Below are 10,288 nucleotides of genomic sequence, written 5' to 3' on the forward strand. Positions count from 1 at the left end.
TGTGGGCAGTGCCCACAGAGGCCAGAAAGGGGCATCAGATCCCCTGGAACTGGAGATAGGGATGATTGTTAGCTGCCATGTTGGAGTTGGGAACTGGACCCAGGTCCTCTGCAAGAGCAGCCAGTGCTCTCAGCTGCTGAGCATCTCTCCAGCCCTATGTTTGTTTGTTTCTTGAGGCTGGGTCTCCTCCTAACCCCAGCCTGGCCTCGATGGCACAGGGATCTGCCTGCCTGTGCTTCCTGAGTGCTGGGATTAAAGGTGCGTGCCACCACATCCAGCCCTGATTATTTCCACTTCTTGGTCATTTTACAGAGGCTAAACTTAAAAAATCTCATCATGAAAAAGGGGAGAACTGGGAATTTGAAGGCAGCACCTTAGAGCTTCCTTTGTACCCTGCTGTGGGAACTGGATTGAGTTTAAGACTTGAAGAGGCCTTTCACAAATGTGCTCATTATCCCCACATCTGTGTTCTTGCCCTGAATGGAACCCAGGGTTAAGGTTGTCCAGATTAAGGGAGGGTTTAAGAGAAGTACCTGGAGTAGAGCTGGTAGATGGCCGACTCCCCCAAAATCGGTAGCTGTTATTTTGTCACGTGATTTACGCCCCCACCCCCTCTGCCTTGCATATGGCAGATGCAGGAGATGCTGTTGTTGAAAGCAGGTCGGGAGAGGGTGTCAGGTCCTCTGGAACTGGAGCTACTATGAGGGTGCTGGGACTCGAACCTGGGTCCTCTGCATGAGCAGCCAGTGCTCTTAATAGCTGAGCTACATCTCCAACTCCATACAATATACATCCTGATCATATCCCCCCTTACTCCCCACTTCCTTTTTATTTATTTCAGTTTTATTTTATTTTTAAAAAATATGGAATGCTTCACCAATTTGCAGTGTTGTTCCAGTTTTGGTACATGTGCTGCCGAAGTGAGCACTATTTTTTATTTTTTTGTTTTTGAGACGGTCTCCCTGTAGCCCCAGCTTGCCTGGAGCTCACTATGTAGACCAGGCTGGCCTCTGTCTCAGAGATCCACCTGCCTCTGCCTCCGGAGTGCTGGGATTAAAGGCATGTGCCACCACACCCAGCTCTTTTATTTTTAACTCACTAAATCCAATTAGTGTTGCCCATATGTGCATGGGTATAGAGTCATCCAGTGGGCAGGAGAGGCCCATGGGGAACCTACCAGTGGCCACACTACCAAAGAAAAATGACCCTCCCCAAGCACACATCAACTGCCAATAACTCCAGCTAGGAGTGGGACATGGGGAGCCCCTCCCCCCATCAATGTTGAATTTATGACTGGCTTGGACTTGTGTAGGTCTTGTAGATAACCAGCTCCGCCATGTCCAGAGGACAGCATTTCACAGTTCTCCTCCCATCATCTGACACTTACATTGTCCCCTCTTTGATGGTCCCTGGGTCTGTGGCAGGGTGTGTGTGTGTGTGTGTGTGTGTGTGTGTGTGAGAGAGAGAGAGAGAGAGAGAGAGAGAGAGATACAGATTTCCTATGTATGTGCACTCAGTTGCTTATTCTCAACACTTTGAACAGTTCATATCTCTGCATTAAGCACTACCCACTGTGATAAGAAGTTTATATGTGATATGGGAGAACACTGGGAGAAGCTAAAGGGTTAAGCAGGGATGGAGATGGGGGTGGGGAGGAGTAGAACACAGAGTACTCTGGGAGCTAAAAATGTAAGCAGGGATGGAGACCCACTGGTGAGAGAGTAGTTTAACCAAAACCAAGGATGCATGAAGAAGCTTTATGAAACTCCACTAGTCTGCCAGCTAGTTAAAAATATTTTTCTTTTAAAAGGGAGTTTAAACAGAAGTGCTTGCATTAATGACCTATGCTACTGATAGAAGACACTGGCTATTAAATGAAAACTCTCAGTGCCAGACACAGTTACCTTCTGTTCTAGTTTCCCCACTGCTGTGACAAAACACTCTGACCAATACCAACTTGGAGAGGAAAGGGTTTATTTGGCTCACATCTCCTGTGTCTCACAGTTCATCAGGGAGCCCAAGGTAGGAACTCAGGGCAGGAACCTAGAGGCAGGAGCTGGAGCACAGGCCATGGGGGAATACTGCTTACTGACTTGGTCTCCTGACCCCTGCTCAGCCTGCTTTCTTATACAACCCAGGCCCACCTGCCCAGGGATGGCACCACCCACAGTGGGCTGGGCCCTCCCACATCACTCAGTAATCAAGGGCATGCCCCACAGACACGGCCACAGCCAGTTCAATGAGGCAATTCCCCACCTGAGGCTCCCTCAACCCAGGCGTGTCAAGTTGACACTAAAGCTATCCAGCACACCTCCCTGTGAGTTATTGGTCAGAGAGACCCCCAGAGGCACCCACAACGATACAGGCTGTTTCTTGCCTTTGCTCCTGCTTGTTTGCCGCTGTTGCCGAAGACACCACACATAGACTTTGGTTGCAGAACACAGAGAACATCTTTTTATTTTAACAAATAATTTTTTATATGTATATGTGTGCCACGTGTGTAGGAGCCCACGGAAGTCAGAAGCAGATCTTGGATTCCTTGGAACTGGAGTTTAGGATAGTTGTTAGCTGCCTTGTGGGTGCTGGGAATCAAACCTGGGACCTCTGTAAGAGCAGTAAGTGCTTTTAGCTGCTGAGCCATCTCTCTAGCCCTGAGAAATCAGTCTTGAGTTGACCAGGAAACTCACTCTTCTGGGTAGTTTCCACAGTGCTACAATATGCTTACAGGTTGCTGAGGGGGAAAAGATTTCAGCGGTCTTATCCAGCACCTGGACCCTGATGCTACAGTAAGGACCTGCCAGGCAAGATGTGCACATTGATTGTTTATGGGGGTCGCCAATGGCTCTCTTAATGGATTTGAGGTCTGTCCCACTGGAGAGAATTCATAACTGGTTTGTTTTTTGGTTTTTTTTTTTTTGGTCTTTTTGAGACAGTCTCCCTGTAGGTCCAGCTGCTATGTAGACAAAGCTGGCCTTGAACTCACAGAGATCTGCCTGCCTCTGCCTCCCCAGTGCTGGGATTAAAGGTGTGTGCCACCTAGTATTTTAAACACAGTCAAAACAGCTAGCTAAATGGGGGCGGGGGGGGGCGGGGGGGGAGAGAAGAAACCACCCCTTTGATCACGAAGAGAGGCCAGAGACGGGGAAAAGGGTCTGTTATCTAAGGAAGGGAGGCTGATATTGCCACTGGTGCTTCCTAAAAGACAGTTCTTTGCCCCTATGCCCTGGATCTTGATCTTGAAACTCACTAGAAGAGTCTGTGAGCTTTCAGGCTTCTTGACTAGCTTTTGTATTCTGATTTTTTGTTTGATTTTGGTTTTTGAGACGGGGGTCTCCCTGTAGTTCCAGCTGGCCAGGAACTCCCTATGTAGACCAGGCTGACCTGGATCTGGGATTGACTTGCCTCTGCCTCCCAGGTGCTGGGGTTAAAGGCATGTGCTACCATGCCGGACTGGCCTGTATTGTGGTTTTTAACAATTCAAATCACCTATGTATATAAGGTAGGTGAGAGTTTGTTATAAACATCATTTATTATTTTTCTCCCCTAAAACCTTTAAAATAGGGAAGACAATTTGCTCTTGCTCGTTGCCAGCATCTGGCAGCCCCCTGCTGTGTCCCTGGCCCTGAGATGGCTGTGAAGCTTTACAGGTCCCCACAGGTGGTAGAGGAAGAAAGCCCGGAAAGAGGCCACTCCAAATTTTAGTGTATGACAAGTCACTGGATTTTTAAATCAGCTCCAAGAAAGATCTGAAACAGATAGCTGCTCTTTATTTAAAAAGACCACGTGGCTGTTCCAATCTTCCAAACTCTTGTTTGTGGGACAAGAGTCCGTCAACCAGCCTCCTCCGGAGGGAGGCGGCTTTTTCCCCGGCTCCCGGTTTCCCCAGGCCCCACCTCCTCCGCTCCAGGCCTCTCTCCCGCCGACTGTGATTGGTGCGCTCCTGCGTTCCCAGCCTGGCCTTTTACGGACTGTTGTCAGGCTTTTAAAGGGATAAGGGAAAGGGTCCAGCGGCCGCTTTTATCAGCCAATCAAACTTTCCTGACATCCCCAACGGAGGGGGAAGCCTGGGATGCCTCCCTGTTCCTCTGCAGCCTCTCGCTTGGAGGGGAGGGCAGGGAGTAAAGCCCTGGAGAGGCGCCAGCCGGGACCTGGCACCTGCTGCCGGGACTCACTGTGGGGTTTGTCTAGCCACTTTCCCTAGCAGGGGTGTGTTGGGGGGAGCCCTCTTTGCGACTGTCGAAATGGTTATCAAAGTGTTTGTTGCTACATCTTCCGGGTCCATAGCGGTAGGTGTCTGGGGCTCTCTGGGCTTGGTTCCTATGTTGTTTTCTGAATAATTCAGAATTGGAAGGAAAGAATCCGCTGTGGCCAGGCTTTGGCCTGGGAGTCTCTTGGTGTTTGCTCACGGCACTGAGCATGAGTGCCCTTTGCTTTCTGCGTTTGTTTTCATGGTATTGGAAAAAGTATTTAAAATGTGTACCCTGGCCAGGTGAGTGTGAAGGAGTGTTTGGTGCTGGTTTTAAACATGTGATTTGTGTCTGTTGCTAGCGCAGTATATCACTGACCTTTTGGTTTTGGGTGTTTTTGTCATTCATTCTGCAAGACTTAGACTAACTTAAACTTGGAAATAGATGACATGTCACATAACCCTGTTTGGGGTGGGCTGACTCAGATCGTGGAAGACACTTCAGGGTGTCCATCCTGGTATATGTGATGTAGCAGAACGTAAGGACGGTGGGTGTGATTTTATTTATGGAAAATGATGTCACAATGACAACGGCAAATCCGTCCCAGGCCGTGGCTTTGAATGCTCGAGGAACTGATGCCACCCTGATTGAGAGGTAAAACCCACCTCCACACAGTGGCTTTGCCTACATTCCTTGAGACAGACACCCCCTTTCCAAGTCAGGCCTTTGTTCTGTGTTGTGTAGGTCTGCCTGCCAGAAAAAAAATAAGGACAGCTGTGGGACTCGGTTCTCCTGGGAAACAAGTCAAGTTTGACTTCAGGCTGGCCTTTTAGTGCCTGGATTACTGTTTTGGTCAGCACTTTAGCAGAAACTCCGGAGGTTATGGTCAGAAAAGTTTATTAATCCTAAGAGTTAGAACCCAGAGAGGGCCCGTTTCCTTTTATATCTGTTTCCTGAAGGGTCTCAGGTTGCAGCTGCAGTTCTGACGGGTCACTCAGCAGAGACAGTCCCCTAAGCAGGCCTTGACTGGCTACCAGCCCCAGCCATACATGACTGAGGGCCACCACTCTCAGCCCTGTATGTCCACAAGGGTTTCCAGAGAGGGTGAGCAGGAAAGCAGAGACAAGAGCTTGGTAGTGCCACTAACCCCCCCAACCATTGCTTCGGTGATCTCTGGACTGGATTATCAGAAGATGAGCACACATTCCAAATGTAAAATTTCAGACTTCGAATGTTCAAGTGTGAATCTCTCATGGCTGTTGGGGACTGCAGAGATTTTGATGCATGTATTGAGTGAGTGCACCTTTGTTCTTGTGCTGGGGCCCAACCCTGGGTCTCATGCTGGGAATGCATGCTGTGTTACCACGGTGCTGCATTCTATGAGTGCCGTTTTGGTTATTTAGATTAAAAATAATTTTTTGAGGATAATGGCTTTGGTGGACCTTTTCTTTTTGGTGGGCTTTACATCTGTTAACACTCTTGGTCAAACTTTTACCACTTATCTACCAACCTTCTGTAAATTTCCTCCTGCCTGGCTATTAGTCTTCTTCAGAAGATATGAATAAATCAGTGTTTCCTAGGTTTATTTACTGGCCCATATTCTTGAAGTCTGTGAGTCAGTTTTAGTTGACCTTAGAGGACCTGGAGCCTCTCCATTCACTCCAGGATCTTGGAAAAGCTGAGTTTGCTTCAGTGTGATTTGTAACTGTGTGACCTTGGGCCAGGCATTTCACCTTGATAAACCTCAATTTCCTTGTCTGTAAAATGAGGATAAGAATAGGCCTCGCCTCACAGGGCTGTCATGAGAGCTTCTGAAATAACACCTCCCAGGGCCCAGCACCGTGCCAGGTTCTTGGCCAGGTCCTGGAAAGTTTTGTGATTAATTACAGTCACTGGCAGCTGCTTGTTAATGTTAGTGTCACTCTGATTTTTATTAGCGCCTATTAATTGATATTAATGCATATTATAGTCATTATCATTATTGGTTATTGTGATTATTAGCCAACATTTTTAGTGGATCTAGAACTGTGATCATTACAGAACTCTCTAAACCCAGGTAAGTGGAAGAATGTCTGTCTTATCATGGTAACTCATTACCCCCACATTTCTGTACAGCTGAGTGTTTACAGATGGGGAATTTTACCCAATAGCTTCTTGACAGGAAAACTTGGATCCTTCTGTGTTCCTGCTGTGTGTGATGCGTGGTCCACAAAGCCTCACACCTAATCAAAGAGGGCTTTCTGAGTGCTGTTGGGTGAGTAAAATACATGGAAAAGGGAAAAATAGTGTTTAGTCTCAATAGGAATTGATTATTTGCCCCCGTGTCTTCACTGTGTTCCGACACTTAGCTCCAATGAGCTGAGCCACATTTGTACCACGTGGAGGCAGGTTTTGGCTTGAGGGAATCTGGGGAGTCGGGAAAGGTAGGGTGTCTTCTCATGTGACCCTCCTCTCTTCCAGAAGCCCATTGCACAGTGGGGTGTGGAGTCAGAGAGGAAAGAGGACGGTCCTGCTGTTCCCAAGCTGTGGTCTTTAAGGCAGATTCTCACAGGGACTCCTGGGTTTCTCAAGTCGCTTCTCCGACTAGACTGATAGTGTAAATATATTTTTGTGTGTATATATGTTTGTGAGTGTGATATGTGTGCATGTGTGTATATGCACATGCTTGCACACATGTACAGAGGCCAGAGGAGGCCATGGAGTACCCGGCTCTATCTCTATTACTACCTACCTTGTTCCTTGAGGTAGGGTCTCACTCAGCCTGGAACTTGGCTGGCAGGCAGTGAGCCCCAGTGATCTGCCCATCTGTGTTCCCCACAGTGTTGGGGTTGCAGATGTACATGTGGCCACAGCCATCAGGGTCTTATGATGTATAGTGAACACTCATACCCATGGAGCCATATCTCTAGCTCTGAAAAAAATGTTACTCTTAGATTGGATGAGTCTGGGTGTGAAAATTCAGCAATTCATTGGAAACTTGTTACAATAAGTAGTGAAAGGAACACTTGCTTGGTAAACTATACATGATGGCATATACCTGTAATCCCAGCATTCAGGAGCCTGAGGTGGGAAGATTGTGATTTTGCGGTCAGCCTGGGCTACATAGCTTGCTCCAGGCCTATGGGGTGCGGGGATCTCGGGGCGCCAGCTGCTGGGCGTGGCACCGGTCTCCCGCGGGCTGCTGGGGTGCACGCGTGTCCCGCACCGCGTTGCTGTGGGTCTCTGCTACCGGGGCTGGCGGCTCTGGAGAGCCGCTGTCAGCCGCACGGGCTGGTTCCGTCCCAATTTCCACCGAGCACTCCCTCGAGATACGAGATCCGCCGCTGCCAGATCTCGTGGGAAGTGCGGAGACGGTGAAAGCAGGGTCTCCGTGAGTCGTGGTTTACGAAGAGACAGCTCTCCCCGGGAAGACTGGATCGTAGGCAGTAAGACACAGAACTCAGCTCAGTACCGCTCCTTTATTCAGTGACTCAGCTTGGCTCCAGGTCTTAGTGATTCAGCTCCGATTAATTAGGGTACAACCAGGATATTTATACTGTGGGGGCAGTGGCAAAAGCCTTAGTGGATAGGTGCTTTCAGGATGCCCCATTTACACGTGGTGGTGGGCTTCTGCCAGGCTGCCAGACATTGTCTGAAAATCACACAGGAAAACCTGGCAGTTTCAGAGCCAGAGGACATGTATCTGTGGCAGCTACTTCAAAGATGAGTCAGGAAGAGAGTAGGGGGGTGCCCTGCTGAGAAGAAGAGTCCCTCCATTCACACCAAGCCGACATGTGGCTATCCGGACATGGAAAGACTACAACCCAAAACAGCAGGAGTCCCCAACACAGGCCAACCTGGACTACGTAGTGAGATCCTGTCTCAGACAAAACAAAATGTAAACAATGAAAACCCATAGCTTGGCTGCGAAGGCCTGGTTTGCTGGGTGCCCGTCAGTGCAGGTTCTCAAGGTACGGCACAGAATGCATTTTCCCGCCTCATCTTATTCAGTCCTCACTGGCTCCCTGGGAGGAGGGCATCCCTGTATCCAGTTTGCAGATGATGAATTGAAGCTCCAGGCCTTAGTTTAGAGAGTGTCCTTCTGAGCTGGGACATAGATGAAGGTCGTCTGTGACATCATCCAACAAGCTTCACACTGTAATATGCTGACCTCAGCTGGAAAGTCTCCTTACTGTACCAGACAATAAACAAGAGGTGTCAAGTGAGTGGCACTGTGAGGTGTGGCTCTCAGATTACACAGACACATTGGAGTGGCTGACCGCGGTCGGGTGACTTCAGGATGGAGGGCAAAGCGTACCTCTGAGTAAATGGCACAGGATAGGAAAACAGCTCTCCCAGCCTCCAGTGAGGTCCCAAAGGTTCCAAACAGTCACCCAGGCCTGGCATCTTTGAGTCCTGCTGAGCTTTCTCAGGACATGGCAGGAGGTGTGGCCTGTGGAAGCAACAGGGGCCCTTGGCCTCCTGAGGGTAGAGAAGGGATAGAGGGAAGAGGTGGAGAGGTCTTCTGGTGTGCTGTGCGCCGCTCTCCTGTCATAAAGGGAGGGGCCCTCAGGGCTGGAGGTCCGCTCAGAAGGCTACCTGGAGAAGCGTTGTACTTGGAGGATTGAGTGGGGCTACTTGAGCAGGGATCCTCCAAGGGGAGGACTATGGAGGGGAGGGGACCCTCCAGGGAGGAGAAGCATTGGGCCTGGAGAAGGGGGCAGTACCAGTCAGGAGAGCTTTTGTGCTCTCTGGTGTCCTCCTTCCTCCTTTGGGCTTGACTCTAGGACCCTTACTTCTCTGCAGGCTGCCAGTACTCTGTGCGCTGATGGGTCTGATGAGCCTGGTTTGAATAGTGCTTAGCGATTTCTTCTTTTGTGGGGTTTGTGTGCTGAGAGTGTCCGGGGTCAAACAGTCAGCTGACTTGCTTATTGGGGGATGACCGACGGTCCCGTTGCCTCTTATTTTCTTCATCCTTTCACTTCTCTAAAACAAATCCAGGACTTAGGAAAATGTTTTCACCTGACTGGAGATCATGCAACGAAACATAAGCCCTTTCTTACCCCACCCCAAGTCCTAAGGCATGATTGACAGGGTGGAGGTGGTACTGGTGCCGCCCAGGGCGACAGTAACTGAGGGGATTTAAGAACGGGCTTGGGGGACTGCAGAGATGGCCCAGTGGTTAAGAGCATGGCTGCTCTTGCAGAGGACCCAGTTCCCAGCACCCACATGGCATCTTACAGCTGTAACTCTAGTTCCAGGGGATCTAATGCCCTTTTCTGGCCTCCACAGGCACTGCATGCACAGATGCATGCACATACCTGCAGAAAAAAAGTACATATAAAATAAAAATGAATAAAACAATTTAAAGAACAGATTTGACAGAGCAAATGAAGGTTCTTCTGAATATTTCCTTAAAAGTAAACCTGCTTGAAATGAAGACATCTACTTTATATAACAGCAAAGTTATCTCTGAAAATATCTAAGGGAATAAAGAGTGTATTAGTTAGACAGCGTGAACAATCATGGTTGGGTAGGCTGTATATAAAAGGTGATTGGTTAAAGTCAAGATTTAGCCTGGCAAACAGTCACCAGTCTGCTGGGATTTTGTGATATTCAAAGTCTAACTGTGAAATGGTGGAGTGTGGAGGTATTCTGTTTGGAGGAGGAGGAAAAGGCCCCAGAAGAGGGAGGAAGGAAGCAAGCCACCCCTTCCTTTGTCCTAGGTGGGGAGCATCAGGGACCTTGTATTGGGAGGGTGATGAACATGGCATCATTAGACATCTGTGAGATGTTTTTCCCCCATGCATGCCCCAAACAAACGTGTGTAGGCCCAAGTCTTACTGTGTTTCACCATTGCCAAAGCAGCCTTTCATACATTTCTCCAACCCTTCTAGTCCCAGCATCTTTATTTATTTATTTTTGTCTTTTTGAGACAGGGTTTCCCTGTAGCCCTAGCTGTCCTGGCACTTGCTATGTAGACCAGGCTGGCCTTGAACTCACAGAGATGCACCTGCCTCTGCCTCCCGAGTGCTCTCTCTATCATCTATCTATCTATCTATCTATCTATCTATCTATCTATCTATCTATCATCATCATCTATCTATCATCATCTATCTATT

General features: G+C 48.7%; 1 protein-coding gene across 3 annotated transcripts in view; it reads left to right on the forward strand.

The window, feature by feature from the left end:
- The first annotated feature begins 4,000 nt into the window (after positions 1-4,000).
- The window catches only part of LOC103728919 (SH3 domain-binding glutamic acid-rich protein), a 54,544-nt gene continuing 48,256 nt past the window's right edge, over positions 4,001-10,288 (forward strand). Inside the window, exon 1 of one of the 3 annotated variants that reach the window (XM_008826917.3) lies at positions 4,001-4,178. Coding sequence is in view for 2 of the 3 variants with exons in the window: in XM_008826916.3 (XP_008825138.1) it covers positions 4,242-4,286 (45 nt within the window). In the remaining variant the exon portion in view is untranslated. Of the gene's footprint in view, positions 4,287-10,288 lie in introns of all 3 variants that reach the window. The other 2 variants (XM_008826916.3, XM_017796561.1) reach the window with 2 other exon arrangements.

Source organism: Nannospalax galili, unplaced genomic scaffold, assembly GCF_000622305.1.
Source record: "Nannospalax galili isolate Female #2095 unplaced genomic scaffold, S.galili_v1.0 scaffold192, whole genome shotgun sequence".
NCBI lineage: Eukaryota > Metazoa > Chordata > Mammalia > Rodentia > Spalacidae > Nannospalax > Nannospalax galili.